Here is a 15778-nt window from a genome sequence, read left to right on the forward strand (position 1 = left end):
GAATTGGCTCCGACGACGTCGTTCGCGGAGTGCGACCGACAGCGCCTGCAAGTTCCCCACCACCGTCACGCCCTCGCTCGCCATCGCTTTCAACGACGCCGAGCACGTCGCCCATGCGCCATGGACATACCAGTGCCCCGTCCGCCGCCATCCAACCGACGGCTAGTCGGCCAGCCCCTCCTCTACTCTATCTCCGTCTTCGCCTCTCTCGGCGTATTCTTGGTTAGTCCCTGTCACACCCACACGCCGTCGACATAGCTGACCCCCTTCCCCAGTTCGGATATGATCAAGGGTGCGCTTCTGCGCGAATTCTGCCTCTGGGCCTTTTCAGAGCCTCGTCTGACGCTATATATCCAGTGTCATGTCCGGGATCATCACTGGTCCCCACTTTCGAACTTTCTTCAATGCTCCCGGTCCCGTACAGCGGGGGACTATGGTCGCAGTCCTCGAGATTGGTGCTTTCAGTATGTCCTTCCAACCCGTCGAGACTTGCATGCGATGTTCTTATATTCGCCATCACAGTCACCTCTCTAGCCGCCGGTCGCATCGGCGATTCGATAGGACGAAGAGGAACACTCTTCAGTGGAGCCGTCGTCTTCGCACTGGGCGGCGCTCTTCAGACGTTCACCAACGGTTTCAACATGATGTGTGCAGGCCGTATCGTCAGTGGCTTTGGTGTCGGTTTGCTCTCGTAGGTATCCTATTCGGACTTATATCGCTCCAGCTAATCATCTTTCAGAACGATCGTGCCTATATACCAGAGTGAAATCTCGCCGCCCAATCATGTTCGTCATGTTCTCCACTCAGGTGTTCGGTTCGCTCACCCCTGTCTAGCGAGGTGCACTGGCATGCATGGAATTTACGGGCAACATCTTCGGTTATGCCTCCTCCGTGGTTTGTATCATCTGCTTACGCACCTGATATTCGGAACACAGCTGACGTCGCGAACAGTGGATTGACTACTTTTGCTCATTCATGGACTCCGACCTCGCCTGGCGCGTACCTCTCTTTATCCAATGCATCATTGGAGCCATTCTCGCCGCCGGTTCGCTAGTCATGCCGGAGAGCCCTCGGTAGGCTTTTATCATCGCATACACGTGTAATCCGCGCACACGATTAACACAAGCCTTCCGTGATCATGTCTTCAGGTGGCTTATTGACGTTGACCGTGACGCTGAGGGAATGCAAGTTCTCGCGGACCTTCACGGGGGAGACCCAGAAGATCTTATTGCAAAAGCCGAGTATCAGGAAATCAAGGACAGAGTCCTACTTGAGGTATGCTGGTTCTCAGCTCGTACTGGACAGAGTTTGACCCTTCGTAGCGTGAATCTGGCGAAGCACGGTCGTATACCGTTATGTGGCAAAAGTATAAGCGTCGAATATTACTGGCTATGTCTTCTCAAGCTTTCGCACAACTGGTGAGTTTCATAGTCAATGAAGCTCTGAGCTCTTTAAGCCTCATTCTTTGATACAGAACGGCATTAACGGTATGTTCCTACGACTTGGTCCGAGCAAAGCGCTGATGCCGAAGGATTGTGGCATGCAGTCATTTCCTATTATGCACGTAAGTGATGTGGAGGTCATCCAACGTGAACTGTACTAATCCTTGTTTGATGTTCTCAGCGAGTGTATTCGAAGGTGCGGAGCGAGCGAAGTGTCAGTCGTAGCTCAGCTGACCCAGCATCATCCCGCAGAGGCCGGTTGGTTAGGACGTCAGGCTATCCTGATGGCCGGTATCAACGCCATCATATATCTTCTGAGTACAATTCCTACGTGCGTCGCTCTCAAGAGGTCATTTAGGATATGCCTTGACATACTTCCTCAGGTGGTACCTCGTTGACCGGTGGGGTCGTCGTCCAATTCTTCTGTCCGGCGCTGTCGTGGTACGTCGCGATTCTCTGCCATGTTTAATTGACTCGCACTCTAATACGATATGCAGATGGGCACCGCGCTGTGTGCCACCGGTTGGTGGATGTATATCGACATCCCGCAGACGCCGAACGCCGTCGTGGTCTGTGTCATCATCTACAACGCGTTCTTCGGATACAGGTATGCATTCTTACCTCTGAGCCACGAATCAAGCTAACTTTGCGTGGCAGTTGGGGTCCCCTGCCCTGGTTGTACCCTCCCGAGGTCCGTCTCTCCGCGATTATCCGTGTCAGCTCGTACTGAGAGCGCCTTCCTAGATCCTTCCCCTCACCGTGCGTGCAAAGGGGGTCAGCATTTCGACTGCCACAAATTGGGCGTTCAATTTTTTGGTGGGAGAGGCGACGCCGTACCTGCAGGAGGTCATCGAGTGGAGGCTCTACCCGATGCACGGATTTTTCTGCGCCTGCAGTTTCGTCTTGGGTGAGTGGCGTCTTGTTTTCGTGAAAATCATTCACTGACAGTCTGGACTATAGTATACTTCCGTACGTTCCTTTCCGTGTAATGCTTTGATAGATACTAACACACCAGCAGTGTATCCCGAAACCATGGGAGTACCGCTCGAAGAGATGGACGCTGTATTTGGCGAAGGTACGTATCACGTGACTGTCTTCTCAAACACCACAAATTGATTTCCTTTTCTTTTTACACAGACGCACGCGAGGAGGAAATCGACAACCTCGAGTCCGAGCGAGCTTCCCTCGTCTCCGGCGCCATCCCTACCAATAGCCACCTCGCGATCAACAACACCTCGTCCGGCAGGGACAGCTCGCCGTCGCAGAGAGGGTGGGTGAGCCGGCTTCTGCGCAAGGGCGACGGACGGGCGCCGTACCAGCCGATCGCGGATGGAGAAGAATAGGAACTTGCGAGGTTGGATGGCGGGAAAGACGGAGACGGAGATGACGAGGGAGACGAGGGAGGAGGCGAACAGAGGCCCGGTAAAAGGCACCGTTACTCTTCTTCTTCGACTGCGTCGTCGGATGAGCGATAATTATTAATTTGTGGGCGGGAAAGGAAAGGAACTCATTATTGCCACTAGCGAGAGAGAGAGAGTTGGATGAATTGAGTTGGCTTTTGGCCCCCCTGGAGTTGTCGTCGTTCGTGTCGCAGGTTCTCTCGTACTACGTCTCTGTCTCATTTCCTCGCGTTCACACCTCGCAATGTAGCCTGTACTTGTTCACTGTTCTGATACGTCGCACGCAGCATCTCTAGTAGTCGACAACCTTCATCATCTTAGCCTTCCTTGCTTTTTCATGCTAATTCCTTTTCGCCAACCCACACCACTGTCGTTGCTCGCCATTTTCGTCTTCCAGTGTTTGTTATACCCTGTCTGCTCTTATAGCTCACTCTTTCCGTAATGCCCTCTTCTTTCGTTTTCTTTCTCGAATGCCCATTTCTCGGCCTCATCCATCGAATCATCGAATCATCCGTTTTATTTATCTTTCTCTCTCTCTCAACTTGCCCCCTTGCCCCCTTGCCCACACGGCGTTGCCCAGACATTTGTGCATCTGAGTAGCTAGCGGTACTGTACCATACCAATGTTTTTTTCCTCCCTCCAACCAACTGCAACAATCATAACGAAATGTTACAAAACATGGTCCGCCTGCCTGCTTCCTTTTGTTTGATTGATGATTCCCCGGAAAGAATTTGGTCACAACCCCAGCCCCAGCTGCGACACGTCCGCGCTCAATTCCCTCCCGAGCACCATCTCCGCCAAAACAAGACCCGTCCCAAGACTCAACGAAATCCCCCAAGGCCCATGTCCCGCACAAACGAACACCTTCCCTCCACCCTCCCCATCCACATCCTCGTCTAAGGCCAACCCCGTCTCTTTCGCCCCAAGCGCACATAACACCGGAACACCCCTCGGCGTAACCGGTCTATGACAAAATCCCTTCTGAATCACCTCGAAGTCAAAGTTCGTTGCCTTCCCTTCCTCACCTTCCTCATCGAGCAATTTTTGAGCGGCCTGGAGGAGGAGCGCGAGTTCGGAGTCGATGGGATGGACGTCGGTGGCGAGAGGGGGGATGGGGACGGAGGAGGTGTTGAGGCCGGCGAGGTAGAGGTCGTAGCCGTGTCCGTGGGGTGAGGAACGGCTGAAGATTTCGGGGGAGAAGTTGAGGGAGGGATAGGTCGTGAACACGGCGTGGACGCCTTCTTCTGCTGCTGCTGTTGCTGTTTGCGCTGAGGGGGGAGAGGTCCAGTGCGGAGAGCGGAGGACGAGGGAGTGTCCGGATAGGGGCGTTATGGGGATCGAGGTGGATGAAGTTGGGAAGAGAGTGCGGAAGAGGGAGGGAGTCCAGACGCCGGCGGTGAGGAGGAGGTGGGTAAAGGGGAGGGTGGTGGTGAGGCCGGTGGTGGAGGAGAGGATGGTGAGGCCGGTGAGGGTGGTGGGGCTGGGCGAGGTGACGAGGGCGGTGGGTGTGGCGGGGTGGTGGATTTGGATGTTGCGGGTTGTGCATTGTTTGAGGAGGAATTGACAGAGTTGGAGCGGGTCTCTAAATAATATGGCATAGGATGAATGGGTTATTGTTGAGGGTAAGTATAAGGAAGTTGGAAAAGCCTACAGCTGAGCGGTCGACGTCCCGTCCGAGATCTTCTCGACCTTAGCTTCAACCAACCCCCGTCCAACAGCCAACCACTTCGGCACCCCAGCCCCCTTCGCCGGTACCGCATCCCCACTCGCCGTCAACGCCCTCGTCGTCCCCTGGTGCAACCAATCCTCGCCCCTCTCCCCCGTCGAGGACGCATGCACATCCGCTATGCTCAACCCCGTACTGGGACTATATGCCCACTGATTCGCGCCGTCGTGCGCTGCGGCGAGGGACTTGTGGAGGTCGAAGGAGAGGGCACCGAGGGAGGAGAGGGCGGGCGAGAACCAGTCGCGCGCGAGGAAACCGGCTGCTTTGCCGGAGGCGGAGGCGAAGAGGGTGGGCGAGGTGTCGACGAGGTGGATGGTGGTGTTGGGCGAGAGCTCGGAGAGGTAGTAGGCGGTTGAGAGGCCTATGATCCCTGCGCCGAGAATGACGACCGAGTTGGTTTCTGAGGAGGACATGTTTGTGTGCTGCTAATAGAGAAGAGGATGGGGGTACTGCAGTACCCCCCGGCCATCATACTTTAAACCATTATACTAGAGTTCATGACTCGGACGAAGGACTGCCCTGGATGAGGCAAGATCGATCCTAGAGCACACAAGTGACGGCTTGGAAGTACGTCCTGGAACGCCGTGAGTTCGCCGTGAGCAGTGGTGGTAGGAGACGGAGAGCCGGACTCGGACTTGACCGCGAACGCGCCTTTTGCTCTTCTTTCTTTTCTACATGCCCCCTCGTCTCGCCGCGACTTCGACAACTCGTCTGTTTACTTCACCTGTTCATTATTCTTCACGGTCGTTTCGTTCATCCCCCCAAATATTACAATTACATCCATCCGAATCTACCCCAACATCAGAACATTCACGCACTCTCGAACCGTCCGTAGACGCCACACCACCCGCCCCCTCAACATCGCGCTCCCAATGGACGAAAGACATCGCGAAACCCCTCTCCAAAAAACGGCCACAGAAACGAAAGACTGAAGAGGCCCCTGCAGCGAAACCGTCCTTCACAGGCCTCGGCCTCTCCATGCCCATCATCCTCACCCTCAAAGCCACCTTTCCCAACGTCCGTGAGGCGACGGAAGCGCAGAGGCGTTTCATACCTGCTATTGTCCAGGGACGGCAGGATGTTTTGTTGAAAGGTCAGACTGGGAGCGGAAAGTGCGTTGTCTCTACATTCTTTTCTCTGCGACGTTGGGTCATGATGTTGATAGTCATACAGGTCTTTCGGAATCATGCTGGCTCTAATGAGTAAACCACTCCCGGACAACTTCCTCATCCAGAAACTCTCCAGAAAGCCCATCACCTCCCTCCTCCTCGTCCCACATGCAGACTTGGCGCACCAATACCTCCACTGGATCTCACGCATGGTGCGCGCAGCCGACCCTTCCCGCTCCATCGACTCCATCGCCCAAGTCATCGTCCGTGGCGACTCTTCCCCAGACCTAGTAGCCACCCAAATCGTGAAACTGCGCTCCGAGCCCCCTTTCATCCTCATCGGGACCCCACAGGCCATCCACGACGTAGCTCAAAAAGATCCCGGCGCACTCGGGATCCAATACCTCTCCACCGTCGTCGTAGACGAAGCAGATTTCCTCATCCCGTCCGTGCCATCGCATACGCCGGAGAAGAAACGCGAGCAGTTGAGGAGGAGGATCGAGATGCATCCGACGCTTACGAAACAGTTGCTTGATGTGGTTTATAGGTCGAGGATCAGGTCGGACGATGGCGAGGAGACCGGGAGTGCGCTTAGGCCGTTGCCTCAGTTGGTGATGTGTAGTGCGACGCTTAATACGGGTCTTAGGGCGTATATTGCGCAGAACCGGTGGATGAAGCAAGGTGTCAATGATGTCGTCAAGATTTCGGACGGTCAAGAGGATGCTTCGAGACGGTCTCAGTCAGAGGAGGAGGAGGAGGAGGAAGAGGACGAGCGGACGGCGCGGGCATATTTGGGGCCGAATATCAGTCATAGTGTGCTCGTCGTTTCTGAGGACGGCCAGGTGAAGAACATCGCGGGTGCGGTGGACGAGTCCGAGCCTGCCGAGGAGCAAGAGCAGGACCGTCATGATATCGATATTGAGGCTGTAGCTCAACATACTCACGAACCTACAAGTCCCGAAACGGACACCGCATCTGAATCACTCGAGAAGCTGCCGGACGACGTGGTTCTGAGTGCGCACCACATATGTTGCATCTGCTCTTCTTTGATGTGCTGATTCGCGGGCTATGTTTGCGTTTGCGTCTGTATCCAGGGTATGAGATGACGCCGAGCCCGTACCACGCGCCCTCGATGGAGACATTGGCCGAGATCTTCGCGGTCAACGTGCCCCGCGTGGCCCTCCTTGTGCTCTCCGCGTCCTCGTCCATCCCCCGTGCGGTGTACGACCTCCAAGCTTTAGGCGTGAACGCACGCGCACTGGACCTCCTATCCCCACACGGACGGGACCATCTCCTCCGTGCGCAGGACTCAAATGACCCATCCTCACCAGCAGCAGGGTACGACGCAGAACCGACTCTGCTGGTGTCGAACCTGGCGGTCATCAGGGGCTTGGACCTCCCTGAGCTCTCGCACGTCTTTTTACTGGGCGTTCCTGAGGCGGCACGGAAGGGGGACAGTTATCTGCATATTGCGGGGCGGGTGGGGCGGTTTGGAAGGAGAGGGCGAGTGGTTACGATTTTGAGGGCTGAACCGTATGAGGAGGGTGGGCGGAGGATGAGCGAGACGAGGGAGATGAGGAAGTTGTTGCAGCAGATTCGGGTCGTGCCCGTGAAGTACGACTATGTCGAGCAAAAGTAGAGTAGAGTACATACGATACGAGATACATAATTATATTTTGGTGTAAGGAACACATAAGGAACATGTGCGAGGAACGGGGTGTGGATGACGCAGTGAAACATATGAAATTCGCGCAGCTGTAGGAATTTGGGAGGCGTCGTCGTTGTCTCCCACCCACCACCACCACGTCCTTCACGCTCTCTACCGTGCCTTTCTACGTCACCGTGTCCGCCGCCCACGAGCTGAGGCCAGCAAAGCCAAAGGCTCGTCAAGGCGACGCTTTGACTGGGCGATTATTGAAGTGGGAACTTTCGGATCGGCTTGCGTTCGCCTAACTGAGTTTAATCACAAAGTCCCACAAGCTTTGCCCTTCTGCATCCCACCCGCTCGTCCCTCCTTCCTCCCGACCACCATGGCCTCCCTCCGTTCCCTCCTTCTCCTCTTCGCCCTCGCCCTCGCTTCCGTTCTCTCCGTCGTTGCCCAGTCGTCTTCGTCAAACTCGTCCAGTTCTACCAGCTCCTCATCGCTCTCGCAGACGACCTACCTCACCACCAGCTTTATCTCTACGACTATCGCGACCCAGTCCGGAGGCTCGACCGTCCAAGTGCCTACGTCCGTACCCACCACGCTCAATGTCACCTCCACCATCACCCCCACCTCTACCTCCGCCTCCGCCACTTCCTCCGCATCCGCCTCGGCCACCGCCACACCCATAACTCTCGCCACCGTCCTCGATCCTGCCTTTGGTGTCCTGGGAGGTCTGCTCATCATCACCGGCCTGCCCAGTGCTTTCTTGGGTCACAAGAACCGATGGTGAGTGTCCTGTCGTCGGGGGTCCATCCTCTTTCCGTTGGCTAAACGGTTCCATGATTAGGTCGTCCTTCTTCCTTATCGGCTGCTATACCCTCTCCCTCGTCTGCTTCGTCCTCATCCTCAAGTTCGGGATATTGAACGCCGTCAATCCACCCAGTAAGACCCTCCGAGGCATGTTCGTGCTCGCGTGTAGCGTGGCTGGCATCGCCGGAGGGGGTATCTCCATCTTTTTTTGGAAGGCGACGCGGTTCTTTATTGGCGCCTGGGGCGGCTTTGCGTTCGCGCTTTGGATCGAATGTTTCAGAGACGGCGGCCTCATACATACCATCGGTCTCCGCTGGATTCTCTTCATCGGTCAGTACCCATCTTGTCGAGCCCGTCTATCTGTTGTTTGTGTAGCTTATCAAAGTGCTATATATAGGATGCGCCGTTGCGGGCTTTGTGCTCTGCACCATCCAGAAGATTCACTATCACGTCGTTTTGGTCTCCACCGCGTTCGTCGGTAGCTCGGCCATGATGCTCGGTGTGGACTGTTTCACGTCGGCGAACCTGAAGGAGGTAAGCATAACTATAATTATAAATTCGCGCTTCCATCTCGCTCCAACCCCCACCCCCCTCCTGACATCCTTCCCTACTATGTTCACAGTTCTACATTTGGAACCTCGGATTCTCCTCGCTCTTCCCGAAATACACCAACAACGGTATCCAGTTCCCCGTCTCGCAGACGATGGAGATCGAGCTCGGTCTCATCGGCGCCATCGCCCTCATGGGCGTCGCCGTCCAGCTCCGCATCCTCAAGCTCCTCCAACGGAAACTGAAAGAGATCAAGGAAGAGCAAAAACGGCGGGACGCGGAGAACGACAGCAAGGAGGCCGAACGCTTCTCACGCCTCCCACAGGAGCTCGCAGAGTGGGAGAAGGAGCACCCCATCGACGGCAAGCACTGGCGTCAGAACAGCGAGTTCTCCTCCGTGCCCCTCATGCAGCATAATGCGACGGACTCGCCCGGGACCCCCGGGACCCCTGAGCCGATGTTTGCGCGTAATCGGAATCCGTCCGAGACGTCGCAGCTCATGTTGGCCCCTCCCTACCGCGCACAGAGCCCAGGCGCGCTGCCTGCGCTCGATCTGGGCCTCGACATTCAGGAGGACGTCCCGAAGGGGTTCATGGCAGATGTTGGGGACGACACGAAGGAGTCCGCGTCGAATGGGTCCGAGGCGAAGAAACGCAAGACGGAGCTCGAGGCAGAGATCAGCACCCTTCGTCGGTCGATCGACCTCTTGGGCGACTCGCAAGCCTCGTCCGCGTCTGGCTCTCGTCACCCCTCTCTCACCTCTCGTCGGACGCTCAGCTACGACCTCAACAACGCCGTCCTTCCTGCTGCTTCTCACTTACGCCCCCCCAAAGTGAACGAACAACGCAGCCGCGTGCAATCCATGGAACTGTCCACCCTCACCAGCAGTCAGCAGGCCGGGAATTCCATTGGAAGGCCGACGAGTGCGCCTCTGCGTAATCAGGACGATTGGGACGCGTACGTTCGCGATCGTAAGATCCTACAGCCACCCTCTGGTCCCTCGGCTCCGATCGCGACGACGCCCATCAGCATGCCCATGCCGGCACCTGCGCCACGTCTGACCGTTCCCCCTGCTGTGCATGAGGCTCTCCTTCGGCGGGGTCAGCGCGAAGGTATCTTGGACGGGGAAGGTGGTGTGCCTCTGGTTTCTCCGGTGATGGATGCTGAAGGGGCTCAGTTCTTGGGAGCAACGTCGAGACATCGCCACCACCGCACGAACTCGTCGAATGTGCCTCACAATAATAATAACAATGGTGGCAGTTCAGCCGCTGTGAACGTCTTGCCTCCCAGGAAAGGAACGTCGCCGAACGGTGGCAGCCCGAACGGACCTCATCATCCCCCTCGTACCGTCACTTATGAGGAACTCACGGAGAGGCATCGCGAGAAGCTGCGGGAGCTTCAGGCGCCACTCACTCAGGCCGAGAAAGAGCACGCCGAGCTCGAGGCGGCAAAGGCGAGGTGGGAGCGCTCGAAGGCGGTGGAGAAGCAGGCGGTTATGAAGAGGCAGGCGGAACAGGCGAGGTTGAACGAGAAGAAACAGCAGCAGCAGCGGACGGGTGCTGGTGCTGGTGCTGAGGACGCGCAAGGGCACGGCGATAAAGGAAATGCGCATTCTCGCTCACCGAGCGCCGGTGTGGGGAGGCCCGTCACGCATACGAAGAGGCTGTCGACGATGAAGGTCGAGGATTGGCAGAGGTATCAGTCGGATGTTGAGTTGCAGCGGTCGACTCAACAGCAGCAGAAGCCTTCCCCGAGTCGTAGACAGAGCGCGGTGCCGTTCCCTGATCAGCCGAGGGGGCAGCAGCAAAGGCCTAACCATGAGCGGAAGGGCAGTCGCGGTCTCTCGGGGGTGTTGCCGCCGAACTGATCGTTTTTGTGAATTGTGACCACCGCGGTGCATAGTGGATTTATTGGTCACTTTGTTCATGGACTGCACGTAACCTTTTCATTGTTGTTTCTTGGTACATTGTACGTTGACGTCGCCGTTGACATTGTTCGGGTATCGGTTTTCGGATTCTTTCTTGGCTCGCTTCCCCTCTCTTTCAGTACGTTATCCTCTTTCCTTCGCTTCCTTCAATTCGTCCATGTCAATGCGCTACCGTCGCCCGCCATGACCTGGTATTCTTTTTTTGTTGCAAAAACCCTAGTCCTCTCCTTCCATGTCACTCTTCTCCTCTACTCTTGGACTTTCATTCATTCTCTCTCTCTCGGTTGTTCGGTTTATCTTAATCGATAGCGGAATCACGGACAGCACAGTAACCAGTAACTCAATCTCTTCCTCCATACCTCCCCTCCCTTCCCACCACCAACCCCTTTCTCCCCACACCACATCTGTTCATCACTCATGACATCTCACCTCACCTCACATCCGTCTATGGACCCTCTGCACTTTTATATTTCTGAACATCCGAATGTTTGTCGCAGCATCACGCATCGTTAGTTAGTTAGTTAGTAGTAGTTGTACATACTTTCTCCTTGTCACCTCCAGTAGTCCAGTAGTAAGCAGTTGGTCGAACCCGTCCTGTCCCCCTCACGCCCCCCTCGTTTAGACGTTCGATATTCATGTAACCCACCATATCCCATATCGATTCTTCCGGACACATTTCTCACATTACGGTCTGAACCATTATTAGCTACATAGCATCATCATTCATCTTTATTTTGAGTACTCGATACGTCGTACATCGCGTTTGTGTTCTGTTCTGTTCGCAAATATACCTGTAAGGCGGGGGTTCTGACGCAGAGTCGACCCCGTCGTCACGCATAGTTAAAGTTAAGTTTGGTACGATATTTTGCTGTCTTGAGTCGATGTTTGTTGGCTGAGTCTTTGGACGTTATTTAAGTTTCCGTCTCGCGTCTTGTGATAAAATCATTGATGATGGTTCACGTTGATAGCAAGAGGTTATCCACCATTTGACGGACAGGAGGTAGTTATACGAGAGGCGAAAGACGCAATGAGTTGCATATGGATATGTATATCACAGAGACCACCGTTTGCGCTGGTAATCCAAAAGAATGGGTATAAAGTCGAGCAGACCGAAATCGGGCCAGTACGTGTCTGAGAACTGGATCTGTGTGTCTTCGCAGCACTGGGAACGAGCGAGACGTGACGTGGCGCGGGCGATTCCGAGAGGTCAGTGGTCAGTATGATGGTGATTTCAAGGCTCGAAGATGGGAGTAAGTATAGGAGTGCGAAGGGGGACGGGGATGAAGGTGAGGACAGGGATGTAGGAGAAGAAGGTGGGTGCTGGCAGATGTGTCATTCGTGAATCTAACTCTCACCTGCCAGAGGAGATAGTCGCTCAGGCGCTTGACGCCGCTGGTGCGGATGAGAATGTCGAGCGGGGGGCTGCCGCCTTTTGAGGTCATCAGGTGAGCGTCGATGTCTTTTTCTGAGATTGAGCTATGATGATGATGAGGAAGGGGACGGGAGGTCGATGTATTAGTGAATAGTGAGTTGATGCCAAAATGAGGGACAAAGGTGAGCGTACGCGTTGTTGTGATCTATGGAGTCGTCTATTGAGGAACGTACGGCTGCGGCGATTTCGTCGCGGGAGGTGTAAGGCATGCATAGGTTCAGAATAGCCCTGTGGAGGTACCAAGCAGTCATGATTCAGCGCTGAATAGTATCAAAATTTCGGACGAAAGCGATCTTTACCTGTTATTATACTTGGTCATTTCTTCTGCCTTCCGAGCTGCCTCAAGGACATCCGGTGGTAACAGGCTCACGTTGCCTACGATATTCAAACGGACGCTGTATTCCTGCAATAGATCCCTGTGGAGTGTGTATGATCAATTTCTGAGCGGTATGATTGACGCCAACCAACGTCTCCGGGAAGCGAGTTACGACCTGAAATTCCATACTCAAGGCTCACTCACCCTTGTTGACAGAGTTCTAAGAGTTTGCTTCGAGCGAGTGTCATGAGAGCCTCGACCTCCTCCGGCGAACGCTTGAAGTTCTCGATGGAGAAAGCATATGCTGAGACGCATGTAATATTCAGACGCATGCAGATTTCGAGCATCTGTTATGTTTGCACGAGGAGGTCAGTTTTCTTCAAAATTACAAGAAAGAGCAAGACAGTTAAGAAATGTTTTCCCACTCTTCTCAAGGCAACGAATCCTTCCGCATGTCCTTGCTGCACTTGCTTGTGCAGCCGACGTGCGTAGCGCCGGTTACCATCCATAACGAACGCGACATGTCGTGGAATGGGACCGGCCGCTAAGACATTGATGAGCCCCAGTTTAGCTTTTTCAGTGAGCGTGGTTTGGAGCCATGAGGTGCATTGAGTGAGATATCCGAGCACCATGTTCTGGAGATGTGCGGGCTACGTGGAAGAGTGGGGAAGCAAGTTCGTTTCAAACTCCGATGTGCAGCGTGGAGCAATCTTAGGGCCGGAGTTCCAATCCGATTTCCGAGTGGCGCGCCCCTCTGCAGAGTCGTCCACCTCTGTATGGGGCTCCAACCCAGTCTAAACTTCATAAACTGAATTCACCGATGCATAATTTTACTCTTCACATAGCAATGCACGAAATCCCCCGGCTACATATCTTCATCCGCACACGATCTCCCTTCTTTTCTTCCTCTGGCTGCTTTCGCAGCTGTCGAACCATCCCCGTGAACACCTTCTCTAAATTCTGTGCCGTCTTCGACGACGTCTCAAGAAACTCGCAGCCGAGCTCTTTCGCCTTTGCGACCCCCTCGTCATGACTAACCTCACCCTCAAAACTCTGTTTATCTAGTTTGCTCCCAACTAGGATGGAAACAGGTTTGGCTAGTCCCCTTAGAGCGGCATATTCTAGTGATGCCTGGTGATAGATGTCGATGTCATCAAATGAAGCGCAGGAAGCAATAGAGTAGATGAACAGGAAACCATCGCAGTCCCTGACGGGGTATAGAGTCAGCTTTGAATAGCGTAGTAAAAGAACTTGATATGAAGGAAATAATCACCTGAGAACTTGATGGTCGCTCGAGAAAGGGTTTGACTTCCAGTGCGGATCGAGTATTTCGAGGAAGCACATCTTGCTATCGACGACGAGCTGCTTTCGAAATGCCTCGTAAGCTTCTTGTTCTTCTCCCATCTGGTGCACGGAAGTCATGATGAGTGGAGGACTCTGACGTGTGGCATGATTTATGTTGTTTAGTTTTGGAACGTGCCACCATATCTGAGAATCGAATTTCATCAGTATGTTTGTAAGAGAACTTGATCGTGAGGACTCACCAAGTATGCAGTTCATCGTGAACTGTAAGTTATAATTAGGGCGAACCATACGCCATAAACAAAGGATCGGGCTGCACCTGCGTTGCCAGTGTGGTCTTGCCAACATCGTGATCACCCAGTAAACCGATTCGCCAGTGATCCATTTCTTTCAAATGTGGGCCCGAGGAAACGCCGTAAAGGAAGGTGAGATAGGAAATGTCTGAAGGACCCTATATATACCTGGCAGGAGAGATGCGAGTCATTGTCGTCTGTGGGTCGTGTGAAGAAGCGAGGCGGGGGCCTGTTTAGCATCTCAGTTGAGCCACAGTCTTCGACGACATGGTAAGGCAACGCCGAAATCCTGTAGCTACGACTTCTCGTAACCGATTGAACTACTTACCCTAGTTTTCAAAGAAACTGTTCATCTTACAGAATATTTCTCAGTTGTGTTTGCGGTAAATTAGGATTTACAGCCTATGTGTAAGTTGACTCTTCACATAACAATGCACGACCTCCCCCGGCCCAGCATCACCCTACGTGTCTTCGGCGGCACATGGTCTCCCTTCTTTGCTGTCCCTGGCCGCTGTCGCAACTGTCGAATCACCTCCATGAACGCCCTCTCTACGTTCTGAGCCGTCTTCGCCGACGTCTGGAAAAACTGACAGCCAAGCTCTTTCGCCTTTGCGACCCCCTCGTCACGAGTGACCTCACCCTGATAACTTTGTTTGTCCATTTTGTTCCCGACTAGGATGAAGACCGGTTTGGTTGGTCCCTTTAGAGCGGCAGATTCTAGTAATGCTTGATGATAGACGTCGATACCATCAAATGAGGTGCGGGAAGCGATGGAGTAGATGAGCAGGAAACCGTCGCATTCCCTGGCGTAGGTTGAAGAGAGTCAGCATTGGATAGGGTAGACGATCTTGATGTAAATAATGCCAAAGAAAACAAAATATTACTTGAGAACGTGGTGGTCGCTCTGAAGAGGTTCTGACTTCCAGTGCGGATCGAGTAACTCGAGGAAGCACATCCTGTTATCGACCACGAGCTGCTTGCGAAATGTCTCTTCTTCTTCTTCTGGCGTCTGTGATGCGCAGAAACCATCATGAGTGAAGGACGAAGTGTAGCGTAACCTATGCGGTCTAGCTTTCGAACGTACCACCATATCTGAGAATGGAATTGCATGAGGATGGGCCGCGACGTTTATGCGAGAAGTTTATCGTGAGGACCCACCAAGAAAGCAGTTGAGGGTGAACTGTAACATATCGTTATAATTAGGACGAACAGTACTCTGTAAACGAAGGATCGATCTTCACCTGCTTTGCCAGCGTGGTCTTGCCAACATCGCAATCACCCAGTAAACCAATCCGCCAGTAATCCATTTCTTTCAGATGTGGGCCCGAGGACACGCCGTGAAGGAAGGTGAGATAAACGTATGAAGGACCCTATATATACCACCAGGAGAGATACGAGTGATTGTCGTATGTGGATCGTGTGAAGGAACGAGTGGGCTGGCGCGTGCCTAGCATCTCAGTTGAGCTATCTGTCGACGACAGACATAGGCAGCGCCAAAAGCCTGCGAAGCATTAGATGTTATCTGCAGCCTGAAAAGTAAGAGTTTCTGTGAGCTTCGGATCGGCGAATCTGAAGGTCGGCAACGCCAATTTTCAAGTAATAGTTCGTCTCTGCACCTTCGGTAGGCGCCGACGCAGGCCAAAGCAGGGTGATCAGCCAATCACTGCCGGCCTACACATTCCCCTTCGAAATGAACTTTCACTTGAAATTCTCACTTTTAAAACTCATTCTCGTCGGTTTGCAACGCAAAAGTCCATTTTTCTGGCTGCAGATAACGTCTATTATACAACTTCGCGCATCGGCACTTGCCAGTGCTCACCATGTGAC

The 15778-nt window shown here is 53.9% G+C and overlaps 5 protein-coding genes across 5 annotated transcripts; 3 read left to right on the plus strand and 2 right to left on the minus strand.

Moving 5' to 3' along the window:
- The first annotated feature begins 49 nt into the window (after positions 1–49).
- On the plus strand, positions 50–5163 carry STEHIDRAFT_89986 (general substrate transporter). The gene is made up of 21 exons (XM_007298278.1): positions 50–222; positions 276–292; positions 358–464; positions 523–691; positions 740–785; positions 835–894; positions 952–1073; positions 1149–1275; positions 1323–1418; positions 1475–1487; positions 1547–1564; positions 1624–1638; positions 1695–1773; positions 1826–1883; positions 1940–2049; positions 2100–2133; positions 2187–2349; positions 2403–2411; positions 2461–2517; positions 2580–4424; positions 4494–5163. The coding sequence occupies exons 1-20, from the start codon at positions 121–123 to the stop codon at positions 2783–2785; spliced, it is 1608 nt and encodes a 535-aa protein (XP_007298340.1). The 5' UTR covers positions 50–120; the 3' UTR covers positions 2786–4424; positions 4494–5163.
- Positions 5164–5455: 292 nt separating this feature from the next.
- STEHIDRAFT_136502 (P-loop containing nucleoside triphosphate hydrolase protein) lies at positions 5456–7367 on the plus strand. The gene is made up of 3 exons (XM_007298985.1): positions 5456–5680; positions 5742–6691; positions 6772–7367. Exons 1-3 carry the CDS (start codon positions 5547–5549, stop codon positions 7314–7316), a joined length of 1629 nt encoding a protein of 542 aa, XP_007299047.1. The 5' UTR covers positions 5456–5546; the 3' UTR covers positions 7317–7367.
- A 121-nt stretch (positions 7368–7488) lies between these two features.
- On the plus strand, positions 7489–11442 carry STEHIDRAFT_144039 (uncharacterized protein). The gene is made up of 4 exons (XM_007298986.1): positions 7489–8108; positions 8170–8462; positions 8530–8666; positions 8755–11442. Exons 1-4 carry the CDS (start codon positions 7708–7710, stop codon positions 10546–10548), a joined length of 2625 nt encoding a protein of 874 aa, XP_007299048.1. The 5' UTR covers positions 7489–7707; the 3' UTR covers positions 10549–11442.
- Positions 11443–11623: 181 nt separating this feature from the next.
- Positions 11624–13017, minus strand: STEHIDRAFT_89994 (Di-trans-poly-cis-decaprenylcistransferase). Its single transcript, XM_007298279.1, has 6 exons — positions 12782–13017; positions 12561–12703; positions 12340–12456; positions 12173–12268; positions 11964–12084; positions 11624–11770 (listed from the first exon to the last, which is right to left on the minus strand). Exons 1-6 carry the CDS (start codon positions 12986–12988, stop codon positions 11660–11662), a joined length of 795 nt encoding a protein of 264 aa, XP_007298341.1. The 5' UTR covers positions 12989–13017; the 3' UTR covers positions 11624–11659.
- A 1355-nt stretch (positions 13018–14372) lies between these two features.
- On the minus strand, positions 14373–15258 carry STEHIDRAFT_45887 (P-loop containing nucleoside triphosphate hydrolase protein; the record flags this gene model as incomplete). Its single annotated transcript, XM_007297880.1, has 4 exons — positions 14373–14754; positions 14836–14953; positions 15110–15131; positions 15193–15258. The coding sequence occupies 4 exons, from the start codon at positions 15256–15258 to the stop codon at positions 14373–14375; spliced, it is 588 nt and encodes a 195-aa protein (XP_007297942.1).
- Between the last annotated feature and the right edge of the window lie 520 nt (positions 15259–15778).

The sequence above is a fragment of the Stereum hirsutum genome, assembly GCF_000264905.1.
Source record: "Stereum hirsutum FP-91666 SS1 unplaced genomic scaffold STEHIscaffold_1, whole genome shotgun sequence".
Lineage (NCBI taxonomy): Eukaryota > Fungi > Basidiomycota > Agaricomycetes > Russulales > Stereaceae > Stereum > Stereum hirsutum.

Excerpts from the sequence above, each read along its gene's own strand:
- STEHIDRAFT_89986 (XM_007298278.1), top strand. The coding sequence starts at position 121 with ATGGACATACCAGTGCCCCGTCCGCCGCCATCCAACCGACGGCTAGTC. Across the intron at positions 786-834 it reads AAATCTCGCCGCCCAATCAT|CGAGGTGCACTGGCATGCAT; the intron begins GTTCGTCATGTT and ends ACCCCTGTCTAG. Across the intron at positions 895-951 it reads TCGGTTATGCCTCCTCCGTG|TGGATTGACTACTTTTGCTC; the intron begins GTTTGTATCATC and ends CGTCGCGAACAG.
- STEHIDRAFT_136502 (XM_007298985.1), top strand. The coding sequence starts at position 5,547 with ATGCCCATCATCCTCACCCTCAAAGCCACCTTTCCCAACGTCCGTGAG. Across the intron at positions 5,681-5,741 it reads GGTCAGACTGGGAGCGGAAA|GTCTTTCGGAATCATGCTGG; the intron begins GTGCGTTGTCTC and ends ATAGTCATACAG. Across the intron at positions 6,692-6,771 it reads GCCGGACGACGTGGTTCTGA|GGTATGAGATGACGCCGAGC; the intron begins GTGCGCACCACA and ends GTCTGTATCCAG.
- STEHIDRAFT_144039 (XM_007298986.1), top strand. The coding sequence starts at position 7,708 with ATGGCCTCCCTCCGTTCCCTCCTTCTCCTCTTCGCCCTCGCCCTCGCT. Across the intron at positions 8,109-8,169 it reads TTGGGTCACAAGAACCGATG|GTCGTCCTTCTTCCTTATCG; the intron begins GTGAGTGTCCTG and ends TTCCATGATTAG. Across the intron at positions 8,463-8,529 it reads CCGCTGGATTCTCTTCATCG|GATGCGCCGTTGCGGGCTTT; the intron begins GTCAGTACCCAT and ends TGCTATATATAG.
- STEHIDRAFT_89994 (XM_007298279.1), bottom strand. The coding sequence starts at position 12,988 with ATGGTGCTCGGATATCTCACTCAATGCACCTCATGGCTCCAAACCACG. Across the intron at positions 12,457-12,560 it reads TTAGAACTCTGTCAACAAGG|GGATCTATTGCAGGAATACA; the intron begins GTGAGTGAGCCT and ends CACACTCCACAG. Across the intron at positions 12,085-12,172 it reads TCCATAGATCACAACAACGC|CTCAATCTCAGAAAAAGACA; the intron begins GTACGCTCACCT and ends TCATCATCATAG.